Raw genomic sequence first — 17,022 nt, forward strand, 5'->3', positions numbered from 1 at the left:
TCCTATTCACAACTGCAGATATATTTTCATCTACATTTCTGGTAAGAGTTGCAGTACTGTGTTCTCCATTAGTTAAGACACTTCTTTAGAGCTTTCTCAGAACTACTTGACCCAATTCAGTATTATATCGAAAGGGATTAGCAAAATACAGTCACAGCTGCAGATTTATAAAGAGCTCAGAAGGGTCTCTTCAAGCTATAAGTGGAAACCATTCTGATGAGCTGTTTTCCCCCCCTTACTTTTCTTCTGCAGAATACTAATGTGTGTAACTCCATCATCTGTATACTGCACAATCAATATATTTTTATATACACACCGGGTGATCTTGCCGCATGTCTAACCAAGCAAGCCACCAAGTAAGCAAAATTCCCCATTCCCAAATTGGAATGTGAAATCTTCCTGTTATGATATAAAGTAGGAATGGGGGGTACCTTTGGCCATTCGGGTGTTGCTGAACAACAATTCCCATCATCCCCTGACCACTGGGGTTGATGGGAGTTGGAATCCAATAACATCCAGAGGGCCACATGTTTCCCATCCATAATATAAAGCATCCTGCCATAGGAATTTTTAAGCCAACCTTACTTTTAAAAACAATAATAATAATTAATGTTAGTACAGTTTGGCATCTTGGGCATTGAGTCTTGAAGACACTGTGGAACATGTGAAGATCAAAGTCATAAGGAGTATGTGCCAAAGCATTTCTGATCTCCATGAACTGGCTTATCCTGTCCTTGGCCTACATTAGTTCCACCTAGGGGACTAGTAAGGAGGATGCAATGCACAGTGCACAGTATTAGAAGCAATATTAGCACTGGTTTGTAGAAGGTTTCCCCCTCTCTCCTATATTTCTTCTAGGATTCACCATCTACGCAGACTCTCAGGAACCTTTCCAAGCACTTGCCTCTCTGCTCCATCACACACCTAAAGAAATGGATAACTTATGTTCTCCACAAAGAGCCACTTAGAGGAGAGGGTTTAATTTATGTGATTATTCCATAGTGTCCAAAGGCAGGGAAAAATGTGTCTTGGAACATTTGCACAGAAATAATGTAATTTAAGGTGTATGGAAGAGGGGACACACACTCACTTCTACCATGTGACAGTCAGCCAATGAAGCTTATGAACTCTACCTGCCTACAATAAAAAATGGCAGCAAAGTCCATTTTTGGTGACTATCACAAAGGTTTCATCCCAAGTTTGCATCTTCACCAAAGCACTTGAATCCCTATGGATACAACCCTATGTACGTTTCCCTGGGAGTATGTGCCACAGAGCTTAGTGGGAATTAGTTCTTAATAAATATGCCCTGTAAATTCAGTCTGTAGTAATTTCATCTTAACTTGAGGGGGGGGGGGACAGAGAGAGAGCAGGGCTCAGTTCAGATTCTGTTGCTCTGGTGATGAAATTGTATATCTTTTCAGAAAAAATAACCACCAAAAAAAACACAAAGCTCTTGAGTTAAAAGGAAGAAAGGGAACAAGAGTCCTGACTTCAAAGTCATATCTGCAGTGAATAGTTCCAGTATCCACAGCACCAAAGATGACACAAAAGATCATATGAAGCCATATGATCAAATTCAAGTGCTACAGTTAAGTGGGTTTGGCTTTGAGCACTGCTTATAAGGAAGGCAATCCAGGAATTATACCTAGCCAGTCTAAGTTCTTCAGAAGAAGAGGATGGTACAAGTGTAACAGACAAAATAAATGAAGCCTTTTGAGTGTGGCATTTGGCATCAGCAAACTGTTCTAGTGACTCATTTCTGTGAAGGGAATAGACTGGGAGATGCCAAATGGAATAAATTCATCAGAAACTATCAAGGTATGTTTCTATCTATCTCTTTAATTGGGAAAAGCTAGAGCTAAAAAGCAAAATGCTAGTGATGAGCAATTTTTAGGATGTTATGAGGGACTACCATGCTTCACAAGCAGACACAGATGTGTGCAATATGCATTGGAAACTGCTAACAATAAATGTATAATGCTGATGCTGAATGATGTTGACGGAGGACAACAGAAGAAACAGGCCAGGAAGTATTATGAAGAACAGACAGACACAAATTAACCCAAACAAGTATGAATATCATATTTATAAACATACATTTTAATGAGTATATCAAACTTACTCATTACAAATTTGTAACTGAACTGTATGTGCACATATGGTACTACATTCCAGAATTGTACTCTGTACTCTGAATAGCTGGGCTCTACTACAGAAAACAAACACTTAGTACTCCTCAGTAGACTGAGCTGTGCTAGTCTGTTTTATTTAAACCTGGAAGTAGATGAGTGGTTGCTCCATTGCTATGTTAATATGATCTCATGAATCTACAAGATTCATATTAGCACTGTACTCACCGGGCAGCTTTGCAATTATTTTTTTTAAATTGCAAATATGTTACTTGGGTTATGGGAAAGAAAGACCAGAATTATATGGCTTCCAAAAACAATGTACATATTTTAAACCCTTCAAAGCGATGTTCCTTTATGTGGTTAGTCTGTTATTCCAAATGAAGAGAACTTTGTTTTTAGGGACTTAAACAATACTTCCAAGCTGCTGATAGTCTAAGCCCAGCAGCATTTTTAAGACAAACTACCTTATAAATAATAAGAATTTATATGCTGGAGCTTATGCTCTACTAATAACATTTGTCTGTCTTAAAGGTGTTACTAGATTCAATATTATAAAAAGTCTAGTGCATTTCAAGCTAATGACTGACAAATGTATGCCACAGAGTTGAAGAGCTTCTGACTAATGGCCAAGCTGGTTTGGAACAGAGTTTCTAAAAGAAATATCAATGATGTCCAGGAGTGTTAAAACATTTTCAGATCTAAAATTTTATAAACATTTATTTGTGAAATATTTATGTAGGTATTTGAAGACAAAATACTGGCCTGCAATCAGATAGAAAGGGACTTTTCCTTTTTTATTCTCTTATTCTTTTGCAGAGTGAAGTTTGTTAACTAGACATCTGCCTTCTTACTCCCATGTTGGGTCAACTGCCATTAACAAAGTTGGCTCAGATCACATTTGAAGTACCGCACATAACTATGGCATCTGCCCAGATTTCCTTGGGAACATTCTAATAAAAACCAGCTTTCAGATGAACAAGGGATTGGTAACAATCGCCAATACCTTCTTTAGGCAGGACCAAGTGGTTGCACACATGAAATGGGGCTCCTGACCCACTTTCATAGAATCAGCTTTGTGCACTAGATCATAGACTACTTCTGAGACTCTCAGAATGAAGTGGTACCTTTAGGAAAGAGAGCCATAGATTCTGTTGTGCACACAAAACTACTTATATTGTGCCTGAAATAGTGCCTGGAGTACTTAGGATCAGATTGCCAGTTGCTAAACATTTCAATATATAATCATTTGTTCTTGTTTGAATAATTTCATGGATCAGCGTAGCCCATGTGGTGCTCTCCAGATCTTGTTGGACTACAACTCCTATCAGTCTCAGTCCCCTTGGTCAGTGATCAGGGATGATGGGAGATGTAGTTGAACAACATTCAAAGGGCACCATGTTGGCTTGCCCTGTTACAGATCACCCATGGAGAAGTAAAGACATCACCTTTTGGCAGGAGTAATTAAGCAGAGAGCTTTGCCATTCTGATAAAAGTAATACTGAATAATGAAAGGACTTTCTGAAGATGGAGCAATAGATTCTATCAAAGATGCCTAGGCTGTTGTGTACAAAATCAAAGTGATGTGACCAGCTATGTTTCAGATCTCTGTTTCAGGAGAACGCGAGACTGGTTTTCCAGGACTAATTAGTAGCTTCTGCCCCCCTAAGATACCGTCACAGTTATTGCTTATTTTTAAGACTAAAGGAACCCAACTTTAAATAAGTTTTTATATTCTCTTATCAGAATGAGGACAGAGAAGTTCATCTTTCATGACACCACCACCTACCTATCATTTGGGCAATCGTCTTCTCATACTCTGAAACAATTTTCCTATACAAAAAGAAGAAAAGATAATGAGCATACATGAACAGAAATTAATTTTTGCAATGGCATCTCTTAAGAAAAAGCCTTATTAAATACCTTCAACATACTTAATAAGATAAATGTAGCTGAGTAACAACAGGGCAACACTCCATCAAAGCTTAATTGATACACAGCACAGCACACAGGGTGGGGATATTAAACTCATGTCCTCATCAAGATATGCAGTGCCATGTATTGTGGCCTGTCTAGTATTAGATTAGCCTTCAAATTTGTGCCCTCTGGATGTTTTGGACTGCAATTTCCATTTCTTCCAGCTGGCATCTGGGAGAGTCAGTGAAGGGTGTGCTAGATACATTCCCTCTTTTGCTGTAGACTTGATCAAGGGGTTAGAGAACACACAAGTTATCTTCTTATGAGTAGGCTTGCTTGTCAGTTCTTAAGAGACCCTTTTGAGTATCTTACTCAAGGGGACTAATAAATCTATTACTGAACAGATGGAAAGATATCTGAACGTCATAACTTTTAGACCTGCCATGATCGTTAGTTTCCAGCTTGCCATTGTTAATCATCGGTTCTACTGAGGATTTGATTTTTTACTTTGCATATTGTTTGATAGATTGTAATAAATACTTGATTGATTGATTGATTGATTGATTGATTTGATTGATTCTTTGCTTCCCTAGTCCAGATGGGCCATACACAAATGAAGGCCTCTATCAAAGTACAGCTGACTGCAATCTTGACAGGCCTGTAATATGGAATATTTGAACTTGCCAAAATTTGGAAGCAATCTGCTAGTTAATTTTTTTGTTATAATTAATTTTGTAAGCATCATCACTCTGGAGCAAAGTCATATCTACCACTCCTCTGGAACACCAAGTGTCTAAACCACAACAAGACTTCTGAAGCAAGTCATCTACACAATCTGCAGTGATGATGCACCAAAGACTTCATAATTCTACAACACTTTTGGGGATTGATCCAAGTTTATTGAAAATCAATGAAGGTTTCATCAAAGGCTTTAACCGAAGACAGTTTGTTCCCTTTTGCTATTCCATATGCCTAACTGGTGAATTCTTAACATGCAGAATACAGTTCCTCTTGCCAGGAAGTGCATATTTGCAGAGGGGTTGTTGCAGTAAAAACAGCGGCTTGCCTCATATTATACCAAATCTTATATATTAAAAAATAACGAGGACTTACATTCTTGTTTGGGGGGAAAAATTAAAAAAAATCTGTGATGCCATGACAAATCCATAATGTTATAATTTTATGAAAAAGTCATAAAGCTGTCAAGCAAAATGACAATTTGAAAGGTTTGTCCTCATTTTAAAAACACACTCGCATCCTATTACATCCTCATTTTAAAAGCACACCCTTGCATCCTATTTTGGATTTGTTCTCAAAAAGAGGCTAGCTGGAATAAGCAGATTAAAAGTGATTTAGGAAGCTGATCCTTGCCTTTCCAGAGTGAAATCAGGCTAATCAAATGTGACTAGCCTTAGTCTGTTATGTTTGAGTGATGAGTCATAGTTTGCCAAGTGAATATTCAAGGCAGTTTGCACGTCAATCTGTACTGCCTGGTAAAAAAATAATAATAACCTGATGCTGTTGGGAATTCAAACCCATATTAGGCATACTCTGTGAATGTGAATATTGCTGGCATATTTGCAGGAGATTCTAACAGCTAACTGCAAAGGTTCTCAAGAATCCCTTGCAAAAGGCATTTTTTCTGGTTTGTGTTTTTTGGTTCCTGTTTTTATTATTGTATCTTTATGTGGTGAACTGCCCTGAGATCTATGGATGAAGGGTGGTATACAAATTTAATAAAGACATAAATAAAATAAAATAAATAAATAAATAATAAAACAGTACAAGACTAATAGATAGGATTAAGCGGTATTCTGGGCATTTTGTTCGTTGTCTCCATGTTACTAAAGATCTGATGCAAAAAATAAATAAATCGCAAACAATTTTGAACAGCAAATAGCAGCAATGTAGAAATGCTGTTTTACGTATGGATGCCTTTGTATGTTATAACAGCAAGTCTTCTGAAAGCACAGGCATAAAAAGAATAAGAACACACCGCATTTCCATGACTTCCCTCCTGCTCTCTTCGTATTTGTCTTTCCATTCTGACACCTCTCTTTCCTTAGCTATGATCTGTTACAAGAGGAGAAAGAAGCCTGTTAAATCACCTTAAAGGCACAAAGCATCTTGCCACGTAACTTCTTAAATCATTAAGAGAATGGGAAGATTTTCAAATAAAAATGTTTAGGCATTTCCTGCTTTTACCGTTCCAGAAGATGTTATGGCTAAGCAGAAATACCATATTGGCCTGAATATAAGCCACACCTGAATATAACCTTTAAAATGGGGGGGGAACACCCGAATATAAGCCTTTCCATTCCTCACTGCTCCTGGCTGCATACTGGGCCAAGGGTGGCGTTGCCAGCAGCCTTTCCCTTTCCTCGCTCTCTCCATTCCTGACCTTGGGAGAGGATGGGGGACTACGTGCAGGGTGGACACCGCTTTACTGCACTCCTGGTGCTGTTTGTCCTGCACTCCTGGCTGCATACCATAAGGTCGCAAATATAAACTGCACTTTAACTTTTCACGGTCAGAATTTGGGAAAGAAGTGAGGCTTATATTCAGGCCAATACGGTAAAGTGTGCCAAATCTATATCCGGGTTTTGCTCTAGCCAGCAAATTGTCACAGAGATTGGGCTGGGATCTTTCACTATTGTTGTACATGTAGAAAACTGGTGTGAGCCATACTGACACCTTCATTTGGACTCCCATTCTAGCTAATATACAATGCTGCTCTAATCTTCTGAACCTTCTTGTTACCTTTTTCAAGCATACATGCTGTATCTCACACCATCAGAGAGAAAATTGCGCAACTGTCGCTCCTCACTTCCCTTTTTTTTACGCATGTAGCACTGATATAAGACAATCTGCTTGGCTAAAATTTGGCCAAAGCTTCCAAGCGCATAAATCCAATATGCTAATGAACATGGTGCACCTGCTGTATACGTTTCTCTCCTGGCTAAACAAAATAGTTGTTCAGAGATACATCTCATGCCTCAACTGTGTAAGTTTCCCCCCACAAACAAAAAATTATCACCCAAAATTTGTTGGGGCCAGCTTTCTATTATGCAGAGCAGAAAAAGGTGTACAATTGAGGGGCAGTGAAGAGAAGCTGTATCATAGCCATGGTTGAGGTTTAAAATGCTGATTAGGAACACTCCAGGGTTAGGGTTAACCATGGGACATCATGCTGAACTGGAGGTAAGGGTGTTGAGAGACAACTTATGCCTAAGTGGAATTATTCATTGAAACATTCCACTGTGAACCATGGTTAGGAAGCCGCTGGCATTACAACTATACTAGCCCATTGCTTCAACACCCTAACATAGTCAGTCTTTTTGCACACAGGCAAACCTCAGAACAGCTGCACTTAGGAAGGCCTACTCATTAAAAAACAAACAAACAGAATTTTATCATTTAAGATTATGGGTTACCTCCTCTCTGGCAACTCTCAAGGCAGAATCCAAGTCTTGCTGCTGGTAGAGCAAAGTGGAGTTATTCTCTCCCTCCGAGCTGCTTATCCGAGAGTACAGTGCACTTTTAGAGATGGACACATCAGCTGAGATGGCAGGGTCTCTCTGTTCATTAAAAAAAGAGAGGAATAGCATTGATCATTAACCATATGCTCCACTAGTATTTCAGGTATCCATAGGTTTTTTTTTGGGGGGGGGGCTGGACAATGAGGAAATGTGAGGTTAAGATGAATGGGAAATGTTCATCTGTATATAGCTTAGATGGTGCTATACAGATGAGAATGGAATTGAAAAACAGAAAGTGTATATAGAAAGGTGTAGTCAATGATATTTTACTCAGAGTGGACCCATTGAAATTAATGTCAGGGACTAATGCAGATCCATTACTTTCAGCGAGTAAGAGTTTGTTGACTACAGCTCACTGTGCTATTCCGTTCACTGTATTTTCTGTTTTTATACTTTTATATCTTTTACTTGTCAAAGCCCTGGTAATAATTGAATGGCTCTGGAGTATTATTGAACATAGCAGAGGCTACTGGGAATTCTGATCTTTCTAGATGAAGCACAGTCAGGTTGAAAAGTTCATCAGTGCCTAAACATGAGCACCACACAGTCTTTCTGCACAAGGGTCAGTTGGAGAACTCAGTGTCCTGGGGTTTATGCCTCCCTGCTCATCCAAGTTCTAGAGTCACAATCTGCTGAAATTCACTACTTCTCTCCTAAAATTGTTATCACCCCTTTAAGACTGTTATCATCCCATGCCACACCCAAGACTGGCACCTGCTGAACCATGCACTACACCAAGCCAAGGCAATAGAAGAACAAATGCACATGAAAACTAAAGCGAAAGCTTCTGCATGTGAAGATAGGCTAGGGTCAGAAGCAGAGAGGCCATCAGGCTTTCCCCCGTTGGTCTGCCCAACTCTTCAACATCTTTTCTTTTTTCTTTTAAATTTTCCAGCTTCTGCAGACGAAAATAGCAGCAGGATTGTCAGACATGCAGGCATGTTTGCCTGGAAGCAGTCAGGTTTTTGCTAAAAGATGTATGCATGCAATGTCATAAAAGCAAAACAGTGATAAGACCATCAAAAGCCATTGGCTAAGATAGTCTAGGGATACAATACTGATTACTAGGTTATGTCAGAGAACGTATGGCAACCCATGTCTGAAGGATAGATTTTGGCAAATTTCCATAAAAATAGCATAGAGCGAGGAGACTATTCCAATAGCTTCACTTATTTATTTAATGAAGATCCAAATATTGTTGGACTTCAGCCCACAGCTTTTATACACCCCTGGTATAAAATAACAACTTATGGTTCACCGTTTTTCATTTTAGTATTAAACTTATCATCACTAGCACCACTAGAGAGCAGTAACTTAAGGAAGGTTCTGCAGATGGGGATCATATTCACAGACCACATGAAAAGAGAATATGATCACAATACTTATTAGGTAACTCAGCTGTACACAACTAATTCACAATATTTATGGATGATCATTAAGCATGTAAGCAAACCAAGATTAATCTAGAGTCAAGCAAGGTAAGTTTAACTCGGAAACTATAAGCGACAAGAGCTATTGTGTACATGAACATACTAGGAGGCTGGCTCAACTATTTCTTTGCATAGGATAAAGGAATTTAGAACTCTTAATTTGTTTTTTGGGAAGCAAACCTGTTTCTTTTCCACTGGCCACTTTTCTTGTACCAACACTGAGAGCATTATACAAAATAAGAGAGGCAGATGACCAAACCCAGCAAGACTACTTAGAGCTAGATATATAAGAGACAGGAATTTTAGTTCATTTCCTTCACTCTGCAAAAAACTATTGTGCAATACCTTGAAGGCCAAACTCCACAGGATGCTAAAAGCATGTTTGCATTTAACAGCCAAGGTTTTTAAAAATGCAAATACCATCAGCTGGATGGAAGCTGATAATTATCAGGATATCAGAAGGCCTGGAGGGGAGACATAATCCCTTCCTTCTCTGCTTTAGTGCTGGCACAAGACCTTCCTCTGAATCTGCAATATGCCCTGGGAAGAAGACTCCCACTGGTGCCAATGCTGTGATTATCTGCCTCCTCCTCACATGTGCACAAACCTGCATGTTAAGTCAAAGACACATTTAGCATCACATCTAGTTCGGCCCTTAATCAAAGGTCCTTCGAATGCCTCTGCTATAGCAAGAATCTCTCTTACGCTGTATTCAGAATTTGTTAGTAAGGCAGGGGTGTGATGTTTTAAGGTACAGTTTCTTAAAGGTAAAGGGACCCCTGACCATTAGGTCCAGTAGTGGCCGACTCTGGGGTTGTGGCGCTCATCTCACTTTATTAGCCGAGGGAGCCGGCGTACAGCTTCCGGGTCATGTGGCCAGCATGACTAAGCCGCTTCTGGCAAACCAGAGCAGCGCACAGAAATGCCATTTACCTTCCCGCCAGAGCAGTACCTATTTATCTACTTGCACTTTGATGTGCTTTCGAACTGCTAGGTTGGCAGGAGCAGGGACTGAGCAACGGGAGCTCACCCCATCACAGGCATTCAAACCGCCCACCTTCTGATAGGCAAGCCCTAGGCTCTGTGGTTTAACCCACAGCGCCACCTGCGTCCCACAGTTTCTTATGAACTATTAATTTACAGTATCAATATCAACGAGAAATTTAAGTATGACCACAATTCCTCTCATGGAATTTGAGCAGGTCTATCAAAAGAGCAAACCATATCAACAATGGCCTATCTGAACTTTGATTCACAGCGTGCCTCATCCAACAAACCAATGTATTTCGGAAGTGTGCAGCAAGGCCGAGCAGAGCAAGAAGAACATAGGCTTAACCCTTGTCACTTTTTGTTCCTACACTAGCTGATGGCTAAAAGGTGCTTGCTGAAGGAAGCAGGCCATTAGTCCAGGGATTTTCCAGGAAATTGTATTCATTGTAGATGAAACAACTAAAACATAGCTCTATGATATTCTAGAAAAACTCAGTCTAATTTCTACCCTCTATCGAGCAAGATTAATGTTCCTGCAAAGTCATCCAGTAGATCCTATTATAAGTAATCTCCACTTAGCTACTGTAAGACACTGTAGCTTCCAGAGGATTCACCCATTGCTTCTTCAGTTGACCTTGGCAATGGTGGCATAAAGTGGAAAGTTAACCAAAAAGTGTGCTTCCTATCCTAAGATGACATCAGAAGAAACTATCAAACTCAGATTAAACATGGGGACTTAAACACAGGGACTTTCCAGCATCAAATTTTCTGGATTATCCGTCAAAATCAGAGATATAACATCTCTTGATTGCACTTAATTAGCTGCTCCTCCAGTTTCCCCATTATCATGCTAATCCACCCAGGAAAATATCTGAACATTTCATAACTATGAATTAAAAAGGAGTTTTGAACTTTTAACATTACAGAGAAAAGTATTTCAAATAATGTTCAGCGTAACACTTAGCAGTGGCTTTGCTCACACATAACAACTCAGTCAGCAGAGCATGAGACTCTCAGTCTCTCAATCTCAGATTGCAGCCCCACACTGGACAAAAAGATTCCTGCGTTGCAGGGGGCTGGACTAGATGACCCTCATGGTCCCTTCCAACTCTGCAATTCTATGATGCTATGATTCTATGACTAAACAATGGATGCTCCTTAACAGCTAAGTGTTAGGTTCAATCCAGAAGCCCTGGTTTAAAAGAAACCCATGCATCATTCCCCCCATTATGTTTTATTGCAATTTTATTGGTGTTATGGTGTTAGCCGCCATGAGCCTGGCTCTGGCTAGGGAGGGCGGGGTATAAATTAAATATTATTATTATTATTATTATTATTATTAGGCATGCTTTGAAGTTGGCTTATTATGAAACTGACCATAATGTGGTTTAAATTGAGATTCCTAGCCAGGGCCGGATTTAGGTTTGATGAGGCCTTAAGCTACTGAAGGTAATGGGGCCCTTTATATGTCCAGCTGTGCTTTGTCAACAACAAATTGTCACTGTTTTTTGTGTTGAATATATGCTATATGGTAATCTATGGACCTAATAGGTATCTAAAGCCATTTGCACATAACAAAATATGTATTTAATCAAAGTAACTGTTGAACTGAAACACAGTTAAGAAGAAGTATATTAATAGCGAAATACTTTTAATTTTTTTGGGGGGGGGGCCAAGGGAGTGGGGCCCTAAGCTATAGCTTGTTTAGCTTATGCGTAAATCCGGCACTGTCTAGCTCAAGTATAACACTAAAGTGAGATTCTACAAAAGTGAAAGTAAATTCTTTTGAAATTCTCCCTTTGGGCATGTGGGTAGAGGAATAAGGAACTGTGTGCATGTTGAGGCTTATCAACATAGCACTAAAATATTGTTTAGCATTATATGCAAAGCTGCCTAATGTTATAGTAGTAAACTAGGGCTTCAAGCTTTATTTGGTAGATTATTAAAGATGGTCCTTCTTTCTAACAAGTGCATGGTTTTGATTCTTAAGTTTCTTACATTTTGTTAAAGCTCTCAAATGTAATTAACTGATTAAAAGTAAGATCATTAATCAACCGGAATCATTTAATCACTTGGCAGCTCTGCTGTGAACACATTCTGCTATAGGTGCTTTCTAATGCAAGGTGTTTATGTGTGTGTTAAAGATGGCAAATTCCAAGGCTAATCCTCTCATAATGGCCTGGTTTTCACATCTCACTAAGTCAAGCCATGCCTACTTGGGACGAGATCATGGCTGCTTTACTCCTGGTCATTCCGCTACCATTTAGATGAGTGTGTGTCTGATGGTCTAGCTCTCTCCAGAATAAGCATGAGCTGTAACCAATATATGTCTTATATTTTATGGCTCATGGTTTGTCTGTGAAAACCCTCTAAGCCAAACCATAGCTTAGCTCAACCCTGTGCAGCAGCAGAATGACTGGGGAGATGCAGAGAAGCAGTAATTTACTCCGTGGGAACACATACAACTTGCTCATTCATGCTAAGCCATATTTGGTTTAGCATGATGTGTGAACTAGGCCACTGTCCATCTTTTACAGCAGAAATAAACAATACTAGTGCGCATTAACTAAAAGGAAGTTTAAAAGAGTACTTTTGAACCTCAGTTATGGGAGGGACACAGTCATAATTCAGATAATCAGAAGTCCAGTCGTACAGCAATGCTAATTTACATGGATCCATATGAGCTGGATCTAGACACATCAAAGAAGCATTTCAGTTAAATGCGTTGTAAATTTAAACAGGGAAAACAGGTAGAGAAAAACGGGACTCCAAGGCGCCATCTGGTGGCACAATGCTATATCGCACATACAAGACATATAACATATTTTTCACCCTATAGAACGCACCAGCCCATAGGACGCACCTAGATTTTTTTTGGGGGGGGGGAATAAAGGGGAAAAAATTATCCCCCCCCCAGGCGCGGGGCTGGGGCGGGGGAAGCCCAGAGTGGCTCCCGGAACTTGCGGGGCTGGGGGTGGGGGAAGCCAGAGCTTCCCCCGACCCCAGACCCCAGAACAGGTCCCAGAGCGATGGTGAAGCTCCACGCAGCTTTGGCATTGCTCTGGGAGTTTGCCAGGCTGCGGGGATAGCTTCCTGAAGCCTGGAGAGCAAGAGGGGTTGGTGCGCACCGACCCCTCTCGCTCTCCAGGCTTCAGCAAAGGCCTGCATTCGCCCCATAGGACGCACACACATTTCCCCTTCATTTTTGGAGGGGAAAAAGTGCGTCCTATAGGGCGAAAAATACGGTAAATTGTTTTTCCTTTCCCAATCTAGCTGAGACCATGGATACCGGTCTAAATGCAAGATGCGCAGAAAAGCTATCAAGCTGGAAGAGATGCTACCAGATATCAAATCTTCAGTATTAAAAAAGGATAACAATATCAATTTTACCACATCCTATTTCCTTGCTCTATCATCTTGCTCTACTCTTTCTTTTTTACTTCGCTTAGCGCTGACAATGTACATAATCTTGAAAATATTTTTTTGGGGGGGGGGGTTGTGGATACTATCTATCCGGTGCTTTTTTCTAAAAAAATGTTTAGGGGTACTCTCATTTTCCTACTCGTATTGAAATATTACCCCTCAATGAGGCCAAACTTAGATTCACAAAATGTTTAGGGGTATGCGTCCCCCTGCGCCCCCCCTGAAAAAGCACTGTATCTATCTATCTGAATGATCTAAATGACTATTTATCAGTTCCTCTGCTGCCACCTTTCCCTCAAAGAGAATAAAACATTCCCAATGTCTTCATAGTTCAAGAACAATCAGAAAGTTTTACCACTTTCACTTCAAACTGTCCTTTCAAGCTTTTTGACTTACCGTATTTTTTGCTCTATAGGATGCACCCGACCATAGGACGCACCTTGTTTTAGAGGGGGAGAACAAGAGGAAAAAAATCTCCCCCTCTCTGCGCAGCACCCCTTCAGCGAAGCGGCAGGAGAAATGGAGCCCCTTCCATTTCTCCTCCCGCTTCGCTGAAGAGGCGCTGCACAGCTCTCCCTCTCCTACACTCCCTCTGCACTTCTGAGGCTTCGCGTTGCTATCGCTGAAGCTAAGGAGCCTGAATTCACTCCAAAAGACACACACACATTTCCCCTTAATTTTTGGAGGGGAAAATGTGCATCTTATAGAGCGAAAAATACAGTATCTACTTTTTGCTCCTTTTTCTAACCACAAAACGGCTGACTTACAATTTTGTTCAAATGGAATTTAACATGCAGAATTATTAGTCTTTTAAAATAATATGGGTTCAGTTCCCATGCACTTATTTATACATACACAAATTTCCCTAAATAAAGTAATTTTTTAAAACCCTGTTCATAGCATTCTGCAAAATAAATCGACCCAGCCGCACCATAAACTGATGGAAAATTTGCCATTGGTTTTAATAAGAAAGGGATTACACTCATTGTGCCCACTGAATCAGCAGCTGAGCTTCAGGTTATGTAATTAGGCTGAGCAATTCATAAAAATGGGTTGTGGGGGGGATAAACCTTGCATTTGCAAATCAGCTTGCCCGTCTAATCCACACAAAGTGCAGTTATAGTGCTATGGTGCAAGGGTTTTTAAGATGGCTAAAATCACATTGGGACTGGCTCCACAGCTGCCCCGTCCAGTTGTGTACATGTGGTGCATGCGTGCTACAAAACAAAAATGAGTTCCAAAAGCACATGCATACAATATGCTCAAAATTTGGAAATATATGTTTCCTTTAGGGCAGAATATCAGCTAAATGCCATGTGCAGCTGGCAGTAAATAAAAAAAAAGGGACTGAAACCACACACGTACCCCGCTCCAGTCAAACCCCATGAGCTGTGACCTTTGCATTAACACCACCGCAAGGGACCCTGCAGAGCAGCTGTGCACATCAAACACACTCCTTAAGAGCTAACATTTCACTCTGGTTGAGACCACATGCATCACAGAAGCAACCCCACACCAACATGGCAACAGCCAGCATGCTGTAGGTGTTATCAGGAAGGAAACACTTTAGATCGCAAAGAATAAAGAAGATTTGTGTGTAGGGAGGTTTTCTCCCCTTGCTTAGAAGCTGTCAATTCTCCTCCCCCTACCCAACCCCATTTTATTTTATTTTTAGTCCTGTTGCTTAGAAGGTTGAGATGTGGTTTGGCTGAACTTTTAACCTTCAAACACGTAAGGCAAAACGGGTTAAGATGTTTAAAATCACTCCTCAAACAGCAAAAATGCTCCCCCATGCAGTTTATAGCTAACTAAGCACCAGCCCTTGGAGTTTTATGTATAGGTAATTTAGACAAAATCCTGCTTCAGTAAAACAAGCCTCAGGGCTCAGTTCGAGTACAGATATTGTGCCTGGCTATTACTAATGCTATTCATTCACAGATATAGACAATTAAATTTTAAATTAGAATTTAATTAGAGATGTCACCTGTTTTAAGAAATACACTGCTGGACACGGATGCTTAAATTAGGTGTCACACTTGCAGGACATTTTCAAACAATAAAATTCTATAGTGAATGCCAAAAATTTGGTGAATCGTGGCCTACACAAATGAATGCTAACAATGCCAGGTACATTTTGTGGTTGCTTAAAAAAAGAGCTACACGTTTCCCCACTTTTGGACACACAGAAGTGAGTGCTATCACACAGTGCAAGTTAATTGTGAACATTCATCAATATATCCAAGTTCTGGACATTCACAGCATTCGTCTGCAATTTTCAAGATTTCCACGTGAAAGCTGACTTTCACCAAATTGTGGGGTATTGGTCCATTAGGCGTATTTTAATTGAATTTACTGTTTTGATTAAAGCCTCCAAACTGTAAACTGTGCCGTGATACTATAATAGTTAATTGACCAAGAAATCCATTAATTTGTGAAAACCAAAGCAGACTGATGGCCAAAGTTGTATCTGTAGCCAAATACACGATAGTGATATTTAAAACATATCTGCAAGTGAAGGTGATAGAATTTGGTATTAGAGGAAGACTCTTGGCATGCTTCTTGATGTCCTCCTAAGTAGGAAGGTGCCAGAAACATCACGCAACACCACTCAGAGAAACTTTTGTTAACAGAAAACGCATTTGGGTTCCTTAAACTGTGATCAGTTGCACACAAACTGCAGGCAGGTCACAGATACCTCCGTATCTGAGGAGCTGAAAGAAGCCAGGGTAATTTGTCTGGCTAGCTTCAGGGCTTCTATCCTCATTGCAGCAAACTCTAACTCCTCCTGTCAGTGGGATGGTTGTGAGCAATGCACAGGGAAAATGCATTAAGAACATGACATAAATGAATGTCCACATTCGCAAAATGAAGCCATATATCAGTCTGTTACGATCACCATTTGGGGACAACATAGACATTAACTCAGGGTTCGACTGAAACATAAGCAGTATGTGAACAAGTACTTCTAGCAAAGTAGGGCCAACAAATGCTTTCTGGTTAAGAAAGGAACATTAAAAATTACTTAATGAAACAAAATTATTTGTTTTAATCTATTTTGTATTTCTCTTTTGTAGTTATATGTTGCTTTCTCCTTCCACCATTCATAATTCAATTGCTTTCAGTTACTTGAAAAATAAACTAGAACTGAATGATAAAAATTATCATACATCTTGAACCAGCCTTCTCCAACTTGGTGCTTTCCAGATATTTTGGACCACAACGTACATATACCTGACCATTGGCCATGTGGACTAGGGCTGATGGAAGCTGTAGTCCAAATCATCTGATGAGCACAAGGTTGATGAAGGCTGCCTTAAGACCACTCACTCCAATTTACTTATTAGAAAATATTGCTAAAAGATTTACACGCTAGATAAGGTGGCATGTGCTACTCCTCTAGTTGTGCAGTACAAATCATTTCGCAATAGTTTCACCCATACAAAGATTTACTTAGAAGCAAGTCCCACTGAGCTCAGTGACTTACTCCTAAGGAAGTGTGCCCAGGATTCCAGCCTTAGAGAATCACCCTCACAAGACTGACAAGAGGTGAGCCACTGAGGCAGTTCTTGTTCCTGTGTGCGATCCTTTCTA

The 17,022-nt window shown here is 40.1% G+C and overlaps 1 protein-coding gene and 1 long non-coding RNA gene across 14 annotated transcripts in view; both read right to left on the minus strand.

The window, feature by feature from the left end:
• The window catches only part of TACC2 (transforming acidic coiled-coil containing protein 2), a 166,486-nt gene that overhangs the window by 5,637 nt on the left and 143,827 nt on the right, over positions 1 to 17,022 (minus strand). For 10 of the 13 annotated variants that reach the window (XM_079976612.1, XM_079976607.1, XM_079976613.1 and 7 more), the window contains 4 exons: positions 16,127 to 16,216; positions 7,484 to 7,627; positions 6,046 to 6,122; positions 3,922 to 3,965 (listed from right to left, as the gene is read on the minus strand). In XM_079976612.1, the coding sequence (XP_079832738.1) occupies positions 3,922 to 3,965; positions 6,046 to 6,122; positions 7,484 to 7,627; positions 16,127 to 16,216 (355 nt within the window). The remainder of the gene's footprint in view (positions 1 to 3,921; positions 3,966 to 6,045; positions 6,123 to 7,483; positions 7,628 to 16,126; positions 16,217 to 17,022) is intronic. The other 3 variants (XM_079976617.1, XM_079976615.1, XM_079976611.1) reach the window with 1 other exon arrangement.
• LOC307216473 lies at positions 13,498 to 16,118 on the minus strand. The gene is made up of 2 exons (XR_013839106.1): positions 14,151 to 16,118; positions 13,498 to 13,822 (listed from the first exon to the last, which is right to left on the minus strand). It is a non-coding gene; the product is annotated as an uncharacterized lncRNA (long non-coding RNA).

The sequence above is a fragment of the Podarcis cretensis genome (genome assembly GCF_951804945.1).
Source record: "Podarcis cretensis genome assembly, chromosome: 5".
NCBI lineage: Eukaryota > Metazoa > Chordata > Lepidosauria > Squamata > Lacertidae > Podarcis > Podarcis cretensis.